The sequence below is a fragment of the Oratosquilla oratoria genome, chromosome 1, assembly GCF_046742065.1.
Source record: "Oratosquilla oratoria isolate Oo_2021 chromosome 1, ASM4674206v1, whole genome shotgun sequence".
In the NCBI taxonomy this organism is placed as follows: domain Eukaryota; kingdom Metazoa; phylum Arthropoda; class Malacostraca; order Stomatopoda; family Squillidae; genus Oratosquilla; species Oratosquilla oratoria.
This window is the reverse complement of record NC_134777.1, coordinates 113,755,776-113,772,401: the sequence shown is the minus strand read 5'-3', so window position 1 is coordinate 113,772,401 and position 16,626 is coordinate 113,755,776. Positions and strand designations below refer to the sequence as shown.

The 16,626-nt window shown below is 37.9% G+C and overlaps 1 protein-coding gene across 1 annotated transcript in view; it reads left to right on the top strand.

Annotated features, from left to right (window-relative positions):
- The first annotated feature begins 6,813 nt into the window (after nucleotides 1-6,813).
- Nucleotides 6,814-16,626, top strand: part of LOC143029399 (uncharacterized) — a 74,054-nt gene continuing 64,241 nt past the window's right edge. Inside the window, exons 1-3 of the mRNA XM_076192081.1 lie at nucleotides 6,814-7,103; nucleotides 8,011-8,128; nucleotides 9,769-10,036. Coding sequence (XP_076048196.1) covers nucleotides 6,926-7,103; nucleotides 8,011-8,128; nucleotides 9,769-10,036 — 564 coding nt within the window. The 5' untranslated portion in view covers nucleotides 6,814-6,925. The remainder of the gene's footprint in view (nucleotides 7,104-8,010; nucleotides 8,129-9,768; nucleotides 10,037-16,626) is intronic.

Genomic DNA, 16,626 nt, shown 5'->3' with positions numbered 1-16,626 from the left:
GAAAAGGAAGAATGATGTATGAAAAAACAAACTTTGATAAAATAAGAGAATTCTTCCAACAAGAAAACTGGGAAGAAATATACAAAGAAGAAACATCAGTGGAAGAGAAATGGAATATTTTGACAAAAATTTACAAAAAAGGAGTGGAAAAGTATGTCCCAAGACAAAAACAAGAAAAAGAATATGTAAAATGTTGGTACAACAAAAGTTGTAGGGAGTTAAAAGACAAAAGAGACAAAGCCTGGACCAGATGGAAAAAAGACAGAAGATCTGAAAAATGGAAAATATATACCTGTTATAGAAATGAATATGTACAAAAGTGCAGAGAGGAAAAAAGAAAATATGAAAAAGATGTTATAGAAAAGTGTAAAGATCAAGCAAAACTATTCTACAGATTTGTAAACAATAAACTGAAAAACAAACAAGACTTGGAGAAATTAAGACAAGGAGGAGTTGAATACACTGAGGAAATGGAAATGGCAGAAATTATGAACAAACATTTTAAATCAGTGTTTACAAGGGAAAATATACAACCTGAAGAGATTGAGTGGAAAGAAAAAGTCCCCCCTATGGAAGAAATAGAAGTAACAAAGAATGAAATATTGACACACTTGGGTAATTTTGATGTCAGAAAATCGCATGGGCCAGATGAAATACCAAACTGGATTCTGAAAGAATGCAGGAATGAACTGGCAGACAAAATACATAGCATAATAAACAGTTCCTTAAAAGAAGGAAAAGTTCCAGAAGATTGGAAAAAAGCAAATATAGTACCTATATATAAAGGAGGAAATAAAGAAGAACCTACCAACTATAGACCAGTCTCTATAACAAGTACAATAGCAAAAATTTGTGAAAGAATTATCAAAAGTAGATGGGTAAAATACTTGGAAAAAAACAACGTACTAAATCCAAGGCAATTTGGATTCAGACAAGGACGATCATGCGTCACCAATTTAATATGTTTCTATTCAAGGCTAATAGATATAATACAAGAAAGAGATGGATGGGCTGATTGTGCATTTCTAGACCTAAAAAAAGCTTTTGACAAAGTACCACATAAGAAGTTGCTTAAGAAATTAGAATATGAAGGAGGAATACAAGGTAAATTGCTAAATTGGATGGAAGACTTTTTGCAAGAAAGAAAAATGAGAGTAGTGATAAGAGACCAGCACTCAAAATGGAATGAAGTAATAAGCGGTGTCCCGCAGGGAACAGTTCTGGCCCCAATAATGTTTGCTATATATATTAATGATATGGATGAAGGAATTGAAAGCTATATGAGCTTCTTTGCAGATTATGCAAAACTACTGAAAAGAGTGAAAACTGAAGAAGATTGTGAATCACTACAGAGAGATCTAAATAAAGTACAAGAATGGAGTAGGAAGTGGGAGATGGAGTTCAATACAAAAAAGTGTAGTATAATGGAATTTGGAAAAAGCAAAAACAGAATAACAGGATCATATAATTTGGGAGAAGAAGGAATAAAAAAAGTAGAAAATGAGAAGGACCTGGGAGTCATTGTTATGAATAATATGTCACCTGAGAAACATATAAATAAGATTTTTGGAGAAACTTATAATTTAATAAGAACAATCAAAGTGGCATTTACATACCTGGATGAAGAAATGGTGAGGAAAATCCTAATCACCCTGATAAGACCAAGATTGGAATATGCAGCAACGATATGGTCACCAAGTACAAAAAAATGTATAAAAAAACTTGAAAGAATACAAAGAGCAAATACAAAATTGGCACCAACACTCTCAAAACTATCATATGAAGAGAGACTACAAAAACTTAAACTACAGACACTAGAGCAAAGAAGAGAGAGAGGAGATTTGATAGCTATTTACAGAATCATGAAAGGCATAGAAATTACTGATAGAGAGAATCTGATAAAATGGGATGACAGAAATACAAGAGGACACGGAAAGAAAATAAAAAAAGACAGCCATAGAAGAGATTTGAAAAAGAACAGCTTTCCTCACAGAGTAATAGACAGTTGGAACAAGTTAGATGAGAAAGTGGTGTGTGCAAAAACAATACATGAATTTAAAAATAGTTTAGATAAAATGAGATATGAAGACGGTACCACACGAGCATAGCTCCCCTTCCCGTAAAATACAACTAGGTAAATACAACTAGGTAAATACACACACACACACACACACACACACTCACACACACACACACACACACACACACACACACACACACACACACACACACACACACACACACACACACACACACACACACACACACACACACACACACACACACACACACACAATTCACTCCCACCCATTCCATCTCCAACACATTCCACTCCCATCCACCCACCTCCCTCCCTCTTGGCACCTCCTGGATGACGGGTCATCCCTGCATCATCTTGCCCACTGCCTGCGTCAGAAGCAGTGTCGCAAGATACAGCACATCCACAGCATATATATACAAATATATATGTATAAATATATATATATATATATATATATATATATATATATATATATATATATATATATATATGTGTGTGTGTGTGTGTGTGTGTGTGTGTGTGTGTGTGTGTGTGTGTGTGTGTGTGTGTGTGTGTGTGTGTGTGTGTGTGTGTGTGTTTGATTAACCATGGTCTTGGATCACGTGTTGAACTCGTGATCGACAGCTATTTCCCTCCCGGGAGAGAGCTCAGAACTCATATACGACTGATCTATGAGTAATGCTGTGACCTTACACACAGACCCAACTCCCCGCCCACGAGAGTTGGAGTAACGACTCACAGCGCAGTGATAGTGAAATTATTTCAGACCTGGGCGGGATTCGAACCCGGACCGTCGTATTGGCAGGCGGAAATTCTACCACCGCGACATCGAGTGTTTGTGTGTGTTTATATGTGTGTGTATATTGTCATTGTTTATTTGGAAAACTTTTGAGCTTTTTGGGGCTAAGCAACCACTCTTCACTCGCGCCGTTGTGCTGGATTCCCTTCTCTCACCCTCTGCCTTCTGCCGAACGATTGATTCTTTGAAGATAATTAAATCGCCTGAGGCAAAGAGAGAGAGAGAAACACGACAACGATGACATTCAGGAAGTGGTGCAACCTTAAACCTTGGAGTTCATCATTGTTATTTTTTCCTGGTCGCCTCCATGCGATTTTATTTATATTAAGAAAAAAAAAAAAACACTTTGTGGTGGAGTGAGGAACTTTGTTTCTTCACCAGAATAGAACCATCTGGATAACGCCGAAGTGGATATACAGACAAAGACATTTCCAGAACGATAGGTTTCCGCATTTCACCTCCTGCGCATATCATCCTCGCTGGGAGTGTGCTGGAAGGGGGTGGGGTGTCTCTGAGTGCTACAGGCCATCTGATAAGCAGCTGGCACTTATCAGATGAGAGTGGCCCGGGTGATGTGTTGTCCTCGAATCTTAGGGTGATTACCGTTGTGACTATCGGCACACGCATGGCAATACGCGTTCGCGCGCGCGCGCGCACACACACACACACACACACACACACACACACACACACACACACACACACACACACACACACACACACACACACACACACACACACACACACACACACACACACACACACACACACATACACACACACACACACACACACGTACCTATGTAAATATAATATATATATATATATATATATATATATATATATACATACACACACACACACACACACACACACACACACACACACACACACACATATATATATATATATATATATATATATATATATATATGTGTGTGTGTGTGTGTGTGTGTGTGTGTGTGTGTGTGTGTGTGTGTGTGTGTGTGTGTGTGTGTGTGTGTGTGTGTGTGTGTGTGAAGGGCTATTTTGGCAGTAATCTCACCTCCCTGCCAACTAGTTTCTGGTGAGATATTTCTCTGGTGTCACCTTATTCATTATATTCAGTGAAGCCCTATATATCTATAGGGTGCCCAATGGTCCACGCCGTCATTATGACGGTATCCCATATATCTATGGGAAATTTCCCTGTTCGCTATCAGGGACGTGCCAGTTAGCAGTGGGTCCTGCGACTGTGTATGCGAGTTGCTCTTTGTCTGATCTTTCTTACAAAACCTGTTCGATATGGGTGACCCTGTAGAGATTTCCTCTCTATCGACATAGCTTTTACAATCATCAAGATTCTCAAGCCTATCCACCACGTCAAGGTGTCAACTCTCGGATAGGTTTTATATATATATATATATATATATATATATATATATATATATATATATATTATATATATATACATATATATATATATATAAATATATATATGTATATCTATATATATATATATATCACTAGGACGAAATGTAGTAGCACATTTGTGAAACGTACGAATAACCCACAGTCTGAACCGAAAAAGGAAACTAAGAAAGAAATTAAACTTCTATTTTTCGGCTTATAGCTATCGCCCTCTCCAGGAAACTTCAAGATACAAGAGTTGTTTAAGACTAAATACTGTTGAAATGAAAGAAGGGGCAGGAACATGGACAGATGACGGGCAACATTCCTTCTGACCCCTAACAAGTATTTATGTATATGTATGGAAAAATCTACCTATTCACATCCATTAGACATTTTGTCTTTCTGAATTTGTTAATATGACCTCTTAAATCCCTCCCATTCCTAATCAAGATATTTCTTTTGTCAGTGAAGCCTATCCCCTTTATTGACTTGAATACTGGTATCAAATCACCTCTTTCTCTTCGATCTTTCAACGTTGGAAGACCCAGAGCTTTAAGTCTCTCCTCATATGGTTTACCTGCCCATGCTGGGAGTCAGTTTGCATTCTCTCGACCTTACTTATATCCCTCACTCTTTGTGGGGACCATACCACCGACGAATATTCCAGTCTTGGGCTGATCTGGGTTTCTATATTTTTCCATCTTCATTTCCATCATTTTCCATAGTGAAAAGCTATGTTAGTCTTCTTCAACAGTTTATGTGCCTCTCCCACAGTCTTAATGGTGTATCTGTACTCTTTGTGAATGTGTGTGTGTGTGTGTGTGTGTGTGTGTGTGTGTATGTGTGATTCACCACCATGGGTTTTGGACCACGTGTTTGGACTCATGATCTACAGCTATTTCGCTCCCGGAAGAGACCTCAGAGCTCATATATAACCGATCTATGGGTAATGCTGTGACCTTACACGCACATACACACACACAACTCCCCCGCCCACGAGAGTTGGAGTAACGACTCGCAGCGCAATGATACTGAAATTATTTCATCCCTGGGTGGGATTTGAACCCAGACCGCCGTAGTGACAGCCGGGAACTCTACCACTGCGCCACGAGTGTGTGTGTGTGTGTGTGTGTACTTGTGAATACTTGTGTGCTTGTGCGTGCCTGTGTATGTGCACCATGTGTACATATATGTACAAGTTGCGTGTGTGTATACGTGTGTACATGTGCTATATATGTCTGCGTATATATATATATATATGTATATATATATATGTATGTATATATATTAGTAAAGGAGGGGAGCAGGTTCTCAGTAATACACGTGGAGTTAAAAACGACAGCATTGTTGTAGTTGTTCAGTTTTTTCTTCGTATTCTCGATTTTCCTGATTAGAGATTTTCCATTAACCGGGTGGATTGAAACTAGGTCTCTATATTCTTCCATTTGTTCTATTTGAAATCAACGTTTCGTCTTGAAAAAGACATTATCAAGATATAACTGAAATAACAAAAATTACATGGTAACAGTAAAGGTACAAGACAATATCAAGATATAACAGAAATAACAAAAATTACATGGTAACAGAAATGGTGACAAAAAATAATAAAGATGACAATTTTGTGAAAATAAATACGGAGACTTACATTTAAAGGGAAGAGAGAAAGAAGGGAGAGTGACAATGTCGAAGATGACCGATGTATATATACCTAAGATCAGGTCAAACAAAAGGGGGGGGGCAGACAATAGGGATCTCAGAGGTCAAGGGGTAAGGGGGTTGGGGGGTGGGGGAGGGTTAGGCGGGTGTGGTCACCGAGGGTGAGGGAGGAGGTGGAGGTGAAGGGAGAGAGAGAGAAGGGGTAGAGGGAGGGGGGAGTGGGGGATTTTTATTTCCATATAATGGGATAGAAGAGATTAGATTGCTCTGAATGTTAACGATTGGAGCTTTGTCTTTAATGTGAAAGGCTTCGAGTAATTGTAGTCTCCTAGGGTCATTACTCGATCCAATAATTTTAGTACATGCAGCGTGTGTGTGCAAATGCGTTCGTACGTCATGTGTGTGTTCGCTCGCGTACCTGCATTTACCTAATTGTATTTACCTAGTTGTATTTTGCGAGAAGGGGAGCTGTGCTCGTGGTGTCCCGCCTTTGTATCTCGCAGTGTCTAGTTTGCTTTTAAACTCATGAATGGTTTTTGCGCATACTATTTCATTATCCAGTTTGTTCCAAGTGTCCACTACTCTATGTGGAAAACTGTTTTTCTTCAGTTCTCTTCTGTAGCTATGTTTTTTTTTCTTTCCATGTCCTCTTGTGTTTCTCTTGTCCCAGTTTAGTAAGTCCTCTCTATCGAGTGTCTCTGTGCCTTTGGTGATTCTGTAGATGGTCAGTAGGTCACCTCTCTCTCTTCTTTGCATGGGTATATAAACGTGCATGTGTACGTACATGTGTGTAAGTGTGTGTATTTGGGGGGTCAGGGGTTGGGTTGGGATGGTTAAGAGAAGAGCCCAGCCTTGCTTTGCTTGTATCCTGCCAGGTCACCAGGTTCGCGCGAATCTAGAAGAATTTAGACCAGTAAGTGGAATGCAGTGTGGTGTTATAGTGTCGTGTAGTACGGTTCCTTGTCCTGGAACGTCTTATCCTCCCTCTTCCTTTTGCAGACCTCGCGATTGACGACGATGACGACAGTCTTCAGGCTATGGTCGACGCAATGCCTGACGTCCCCTCCGGACCTACCCGTTATCGTTCCTCCTCGAGTCCGCCTGGCAGGTCACGTGACCCCACCCACCGTCCTGGAATGGAGGACACGCTTCTGCCCAACACTCCCGCCACTTCTCCAGAAGAGGATCCACCGCCATACAGTGAAGGTTCTGCAGGTATTATGTGCTCTCCGTGCACTTCGTTTGGCCTCTTGACTCTTGATAGTTTACCGAGTTAGATATAACTTTAGTCATAATGATGATTGATGAATATGGCAGTAAGATTGAGAGTAAAATTAATTTTGATGATGAGGCTAATCCTGCCGATGGTGATATTGATCAAAGTTATGGTAATGATAAGTGACCTACTCTATTTTTTTAAATTTAAAGTGCGGTCATCTACAAAAAAAAAAAAAAAAAAAAAATGCAGGTTTGATATATCTAGACCAGGACTGGGCAACCTTTCCAGGTGTGCGTGCCTACGACAATGCACAGGGACTTGGAATTAAGGGAATCAGAGAGAAGTTTAAATGTGTTTGAGAAGAAGTGTTTGAGAATCATGGTGGGTGTTACAAAGACGGATAAAGTGAGAAATGAGGTGATGAGAGCGGGTGGGGGTTCATCACTGAGAGCTGCCCTTGGGTACTGCCGTCGTCTGTTGTCCCTTTGGCAGAATACGAACCGCATCTATCCGTGTAGTCGCCTCCTTACACCGGGACTCTGGTCCGGTCCGCTCCCGGCTACCGCCACACGCTTTGCATAAGAACATAAGAATAAAGGAGACTGCAAGAGACCATAAGGCCTACACTAGGCAGCTCCGTATCCATCACCACCTGTCATCCCCATCCATAAAGTTGTCTAATCGTTTTTTAAAACAACTGATAGTTTCAGCGCTTACTACATGGTTACTAAGTTTACTCCATTCATCGACCACCCTATTAGTAAACCAATTCTTGCTTATTTCCTTCTTAAATCTAAATTTGTCCAGTTTATACCCATTACTGCGAGTCCTGCCCTGTTGTTTTATTATGATGACCTTGTTTGCTTCTTGTTATATTGGGTAAACACGTATTCCTCTTCACAGGTACCAAGGCGGAGGGAGATGAGATGGGCAACGGTGACGACAAGGAGCTTTGGATCGTTACTCCCCCAGGGTACAGCATCAGTCCCCCCAAGGAGGCTTATTTCAACAACTACTCCGAGTAGGTTGAGAGACGTGCCAAGATATAAGCAGAAGTTCTCGGAGAGCGCAAACCCCCGCCAGACATAACTAAAATATAACCAGTCTTAGGATTTGTAACTTGCCAAGGATAGCGTAGAAATACCTCACTGTTATAAACTTTAAAACATTCTCAGGTCCTTATTGTGATCTGGATGACCACCAAAAATTAATGGTATGTTACTTGGGTCACACTCCACCACCCTCAAAGAAGGAAAAGAATATACTAGCGATATTAATAATTGTAACTTATATTTTGAATAAGGTTCCTAGCAGACAGATGAGTGAGGACACGGAAATTCACATTTTTACCTCCGGATCCAGTGAAGGAAGAGACCATGATGAAGTTGGTTTCCCCACCATGGCGGCTGGCCCGGCCCGTAATTTGTGATTATGAATAGATGAAATTAATTACCTCCCCTTGTTGAATGTTAATAATCGACCCAATGGAAGGAAGGTGTAACTCAAACTTTGAATATTGATTGATATTTACAAAATAATGGCCCGTCCGCCATGACGTACATATTACATAGAAAATAGATACAAGCTTTGAACAGAGTATATATATATATATATATATATATATATATATATATATATATATATATATATATATATATACATATATATATATATATATATATATATATATATATACATATATAAATCTAACAATACAACAGTCATTTTCATATAAAATATAACATTTTAAACATACACTATATTATTTATAAAAGACATACATAATGATTTGATAAAGATTAACCTTTTTATGTACATTTAAGATATATGCAATTAGGGGAGACTGCAGCAGTTGTGGCGTGTTGCCACAACCACGCTAACCGCTTGTCACTGTAAATAGTTTTGGGCTAGGAAATATAGGTGTAGCGTTTCAGCGGGCTTCATCCTATTTCAGTCTTATTTTCGTGTGTTAATTCTTATGTAGCTGGTTTATCAATTTTACAGTTTATTTATATATTTTATTATAAACTTGTTTATGCATTTATTTACAGATTTCCGCCCTCCTTTATTGATTTGCATATTTTCATGCTTTCATTCACATACACACACACACATATATATATATATATATATATATATATATATATATATATATATATATGAGTGAGTTAAATGTTCTAACACACTTGTAAGAAAATAAATCCCGCATTCGTAACATCTTTCAAGTTTTTCTCCGAATGTAGGATCTACAGTTTATGTATACATATATATATATATATATATATATGTATATATATATATATATATATATATATATATATATATATATATATATATATATATATATTCATTCTTTTGATGATCTAATGACTCGTTTATATATATTTCTAGACCTATTCATCAAAGTCCATTTCACTCTTTCCTTCCACTAGACCCCCAAATCCTCCCTCCCTCTCCCCCATCTTATCTATCCTGCCCTCTAACTAATAAAAAGTCCAAAAGACTATAAACTAACCGAGCAAGTGGGTCTGCCCCACATCTATCATAACTCTTACTTCCTTCCATTTCATTCTTTCCTTCCACTAAATTCCCAATTCCCCCTCCCTCCCTCTCCCCCATCTTATCTATCCTGCCCTCTATCTATCTATTACGGAATTTCAGACTCGTGACACGTGGAATCACCATCAATACAACCATCAACAACATCAGCGCCGACGATGCATCCAAGGAGTCCTATGGCGTGCAGCGCACTCTCAACGACTTCGCTTCCGGATTCAGCGCCCATGGCCTCCACCGAATTTACAATTCCGGCCCCGTGAAAAGGTTCATGTGGCTGGCTGTCTGCATCTTCCTTTTGGTCTATGGATTCATACAATGTTACCAAACTGTCAACGAATACTGGACCTACCCGACCAAGGTGTCCATTGAGGTGAGGAATGTCGCTGTGGGGTATTTTGTTTTAATCAATTTATTACGCTCAAGGAGCGTCAAACCTAGTACAAAAGTGTAGCTATGCACAGATTTCTAGTGACACACAGGACACTCTCGAATCATAACTGAAGGAATTATTTGTAGTTTATCACCCATTAATGCGGGTGATACAAAAATATATACAGTGATCACCTTCTGGCAAATATTTACATATAATAATAAGTAATCGTCGATGAGGTATCAAGGTTGTTGGCATATGGGGTGTAGCGCAGTGCTGTGGGGTAGATGCACTTGGTGCAGGTTCTCGAAAGTTCTGAGGGGAGGGGGTGACGTCAGACTGAAAACAATTTCGTAATAAATACTTACCGTGATAATATTTTGAAAGAGTCCCTCCCTCTCTTTTAAAGAATGTCCGGAATTAATGTTTTAAATTGTGATTTATGACAATCTGATAATGATATCTACAGTAAATCACTCGTTTTCTATTTTTCCCATATACAAATACACACACACACACACCACCGAACGGACGGCGTAGAGGACGTTCTGAAGAAAAAGTGAAATTTTCGTGGATCCCAAAGCAAAGGAAGTACCTATTGTATTTACAGGAGGGGGGATTGCTCGTGGTGTAGTGGGAAAGTGAGGAAAAATGAGAAGGAGGGATTACTGAGGGAAATGGAAGGAAATGAGGAAGGAGAGGACTTGGCCCAGACAGGCAGACGCCACGTAAACAAAAAAGGACCGGACCAGTTTAGTGACGATGAAGGGTCTAACAAAAATGTAAAGATTCGAAACATAGATATGAGTAGCACAATAGAAGGTTAGGATAATAATTTCCATGGATTTAAGGAGGGGGGGGGAGGATACCAACCTCCCCCGACTGGCAAGACTCGAAGAAAAACTTGAACAAATGATTGAGCATTGGGAGAGTAGGTTCGGTAGAATGTCAAAAGTGGCTGAAAGGGTTGAAAGATTGGAAGCACTAGAGAAGGCAAACAAAAACTTAATTAAGGAAATAGAAGAACTAAAAAGACAGTTAAAAGAAGTAAAAGAGGAGAATGAAGAATTAAAGAGGAATAATAAAGAAAACAAAGAGGCCATAGCTAAAGAAGCTAAGGGTTGGAAGACAATCCAAGATAACAGTAAATTTACATTTACTGATATAACTAAACAGCAAATGAAAGAACAAACTGAAGACTCAGTTATCAAAGTGATGAAACAGAAGGAGAATATTGTAAGAGACTTAGCAGACAAAAAGAAATGTATAATTATATTAGGAATGGAAGAGAAATAAACCCAGATAGAACCACAAGAATCAAAGAGGAAAATGAAAAAGTAAGCAGTTTACTACAATTAGTTCAGGAAGATGAACCAGAAATAATGAAACAAATCGAAGAAAAGTTCAGACTCGGAAAGTATAGTACAAATAAGACCAGACCAATTAAGATTAAATTCAGGTCACAAACTACGGCTGAGAATATCTTATCCAAAACAGGGAAACTAGCAACAAGTGAACAGTATAAAAAGGTATGGATAAAAAGGGAAATGAATAAAGAGGAAATAGAGGAAGAAAAACAGAAAAGACTTGAAGCAAAGGAAAAAACGAGATAAGAACGGAGTCAGAAAAAGAGAGATTCTATTGGAGAGTAGTGAATATGAAACTAAGGAAAGTCGACATACAAGAGAAAAACAAAAGGGAAACAGAGAACACAATGGAAGTGGCAGAAAACTAAGAGTGTCTTACACAAATATAGATGGATTAATAACAGGATTGAATGAGCTGAATGATTATTTGAAGGAAAAAGAACCGGACATAATGGGAATTGTAGAAACAAAATTAAAAGGTCCACTACCACCCAATAGTGTAGGACATGATGCATATAATTATTGGATTAGAAACAGAGAGACAAAGCAAGGGGGTGGAGTTATGTTCCTGACTAAGAAGGATATAAACGTGAAGTGTGTCACATATGGAAATAATACAGTAGAGATGATTATGATCGAAGTGGAAGACAGAGATAAGAAAAGCAGAAAGTTTGTGATAAATTATGTGCCTCCAAAAACAGCCTCGTGGGAAGAGAATGAACATAAAAGTATGTTAGAGGACACAAATATAACATTAAACAAGATAATGGAAGATGGAGGAAGAATAGTTATGATGGGCGACTTTAATTGCAAAGAAATCTGCTGGGAAGAAATGACAGTAAAGGGTGGAGACGGCTCATGGGGAAACGCTCTACTTGAGATGATTACTGACAATGCAATGACACAGTGGATACAGGAGAACACTAGGTATAGAAATGAGGAAGAACCATCGAGACTAGACCTAATAATTACATCTGAACCTAGAATAGTGGACAAGATTTAATATAAAACACCAATAAGTAAAAGTGACCACATATTGATTGAACTGGAACTAAATGAAGGAAAATACATGAACAATACAGAAAAGGAAGAATGATGTATGAAAAAACAAACTTTGATAAAATAAGAGAATTCTTTCAAAAAGAAAACTGGGAAGGAATATACAAAGAAGAAACAACAGTGGAAGAGAAATGGAATATTTTGACAAGAATTTACAAAAAAGGAGTGGAAAAGTATGTCCCAAGACAAAAACAAGAAAAAGAATATGTAAAATGCTGGTACAATAAAAGTTATAGGGAGATAAAAGACAAAAGAGACAAAGCTTGGACCAGATGGAAAAAAGACAGAAGACCTGAAAAATGGAAAATATATACTTGTTATAGAAATGAATATGTACAAACGTGCAGAGAGGAAAAGAGTAAATATGAAAAAGATGTCATAGAAAAGTGTAAAGATCAACCAAAACTATTCTACAGATTTGTAAACAATAAACTGAAAAACAAACAAGACTTGGAGAAATTAAGACAAGGAGGAGTTGACTACACAGAGGAAATTAAAATTGCGGAAATTATGAACAAACATTTTAAATCAGTGTTTACAAGGAGAACATACAACCTGAAGAGATCGAATGGAAAGAGAAAGTCCCTCCCATGAAAGAAATAGAAGTAACAAAGAACGAAATATTGAAACACTTGAGTAATCTTGATGTTAGAAAATCGCATGGACCAGATGAAATAGCAAACTGGATTTTGAAAGAATGCACGAATGAACTGGCAGACATAATACATAGCATAATAAACAGTTCCTTGAAAGAAGGAAAAGTTCCAGAAGATTGGAAAAAGCAAATATAGTATCTATATATAAAGGAGGAAATAAAGAAGACCCTACCAACTATAGACCAGTCTCTCTAACAAGTACAATAGCAAAAAAATTGTGAAAGAATTGTCAAAAGTAGATGGGTAGAATATTTAGAAAAAAACGTGTTAAATCCAAGGCAATTTGTATTCAGACAAGGACGATCATGCGTCACCAATTTAATATGTTTCTATTCAAGGCTAATAGATATAATACAAGAAAGAGATGGATGGGCTGATTGTGCATTTCTAGACCTAAAAAAAGCTTTTGACAAAGTACCACATAAGAAGTTGCTTAAGAAATTAGAAACTGAAGGAGGAATACAGGGCAAACTGCTTAATTGGATGGAAGACTTTTTGCAAGAAAGGAAAATGAGAGTAGTGATAAGAGACAAACACTCAAAATGGGATGAAGTAATAAGCGGTGTTCCGCAAGGAACAGTTCTGGCCCCAATAATGTTTGCTATATATATTAATGATATGGATGAAGGAATTGAAAACTATATGAGCTTCTTTGCAGATGATGCAAAACTACTGAAAAGAGTGAAATCTGAAGAAGATTGTGAATCACTACAGAGAGATCTAAATAAAGTACAGGAATGGAGTAGGAAGTGGGAGGTGGAGTTCAATACAAAAAAGTGTGGTATAACGGAATTTGGAAAAAGCAAAAACAGGATAACAGGAGCATATAAATTGGGAGAAGAAGGAATAAAAAAAAGTAGAAAATGAGAAGGACCTGGGAGTCATTGTTATGAATGATATGTCACCTGAGAAACATATAAATAAGATTTTTGGAGAAACTTATAATTTAATAAGAACAATCAAAGTTGCATTTACATACCTGGATGAAGAAATGGTGAAGAAAATTCTAATCATCCTGATAAGACCAAGACTGGAATATGCAACAATGATATGGTCACCAAGCACAAAAAAATGTATAAAAAAAAACCTTGAAAGAATACAAAGACCAATTACAAAATTGGCACCAACACCCTCAAAACTATCATATGAAGAGAGACTAGCAAAACTTGAACTACAGACACTAGAGCAAAGAAGAGAGAGAGGAGATTTGATAGCTATTTACAGAATCATGAAAGGCATAGAAATTACTGATAGAGAGAATCTGATAAAATGGGATGATAGAAATACAAGAGGACACGGAAAGAAAATAAAAAAAAGACAGCTATAGAAGAGATGTGAAAAAGAACAGCTTTCCTCACAGAGTAATAGACAGTTGGAACAACTTAGATGAGAAAGTAGTGTGTGCAAAAACAATACATGAATTTAAAAATAGTTTAGATAAAATGAGATATGAAGACGGGACACCACGAGCATAGCTCCCCTTCCCGTAAAATACAACTAGGTAAATACACACACACACTATAGAAGAGATCTGAAAAAGAACAGCTTTCCTCACAGTGTAACAGATAGTTGGAACAAGTTAGATGAGAAAGTAGTGTGTGCAAAAAGAATACATGAATTTAAAAATAGTTTAAATAAAATGAGATATGAAGACGGGACACCACGAGCATAGCTTCCCTTCCCGTAAAATACAACTAGGTAAATACACACAATGGTTAAGAGTTGTGGCGCAATTGTTAGAGTTCCCGGCTGCCACTACGGCGGTCTGGGTTCGAATCTTGCCTAGGGCTGAAATAATATCAGTATCGCTGCGCTGCATGTCGTTATTCCAACTCTCGTGGGCGGGGCGTTGGGTGTGTGTGTTGTAAGGTCATATATGAGCTCTAAATTCTCTTCCGGGAGGGAAACAGCTGTCGATCACGAATCCAACACGTGATTCAATACCATAGTGAAACACACACACACACACTTTCAACGAACGGACGGCTTGAAGAACGTTCTGAAGAAAAGTGCAGATTGTGGATCCCAACGCAAAGAGAAGTGCCTTTTTGTATTTGCAGGGTGGGGGGAAATTGCTCGTGGGGTAGTGGGAAAGTAAGGAAAGAGGAGAAGGGGAGGGATTGCTGGGGAAATGAAAGGTAACGAGGAGGTAGAGGACTTGGCCCTAACAGACCGCCGAAAAGTAAACAAGCGACCACAAGACGAGCTGGAAGATGACGACATGTCTAATAAGAATGTAAAGATTAGAAGTATAGATAGGAGCAATACAGTAGAAAGTGATGAGAATATTTTCAAGGGATTTAAAGAGGGTGGGGGGGGACAAACCCCCCCCCCCCCCCCCCCCCGACTGACAAGACTAGAAGAGAAGGTCGATAAGATGAACGAGGACTTGGAGCGTAGGTTCGGTAATGTTGACAGTATGATACGAAGAATTGAAAAATTGGAAGAACTAGAGAGGGCGAACAAAAACTTAACTAAGGAAATTGAAGAATTAAAACAACAGTTAAAAGAAGTAAAAGATGAGAATAAAGTCTTAAAGGAGAATAATATGGAGAACAAGGAGGGTTGGAAAAAAATTCATGAAAATAGCAAGGTTGCATTCACTGACATAATCAGACAGCAAATGAATGAACAAACTGAAAACTCAGTTATTAAAGTGATGAGACAGAAGGAGAATATAGTAAGAGACTTAGCAGACAAAAAGAAATGTATAATTATATTAGGAATGGAAGAGAAACATAACCCAGATAGAACCACAAGAATCAAAGAGAAAAATGAAAAAGTAAGATATTTACTAGAATTAGTTCAGGAAGATGAACCAGAAATAATGAAACAAATCGAAGAGAAATTCAGACTAGGGAAATATAGTACAGACAAGACCAGACCAATCAAGATTAAATTCAGGTCACAAACTACGCCTGAGAATATCTTATCCAAAACAGGGAAACTAGCAACAAGTGAACAATATAAAAAGGTATGGATAAAAAGGGAAATGAATAAAGAGGAAAGAGAGGAAGAAAAACAGAAAAGACTTGAAGCAAAGGAAAAAAACGAGATAAGAACGGAGTCAGAAAAAGAGAGATTCTATTGGAGAGTAGTGAATATGAAACTGAAGAAAGTCGACATACAAGAGAAAAACAAAAGGGAAACAGAGAACACAATGGAAGTGGCAGAAAACTAAGAGTGTCTTACACAAATATAGATGGATTAATAACAGGATTGAATGAACTGAATGATTACTTGAAAGAAAAAAAAACAGACATAATGGGAATTGTAGAAACAAAATTAAAAGGTCCACTACCACCCAACAGTGTAGGACATGATGCATATAATTATTGGATTAGAAACAGAGTGAAAAAGGAAGGGGGTGGAGTTATGTTCCTAACTAAGAAGGATATAAACGTGAAGGGTGTCACATATGGAAAGAATACAGTAGAAATGATAATGGTGGAAGTAGAAGACAGAGATAAGAAGAACAGAAAGTTTGTGATAAATTATGTGCCCCCAA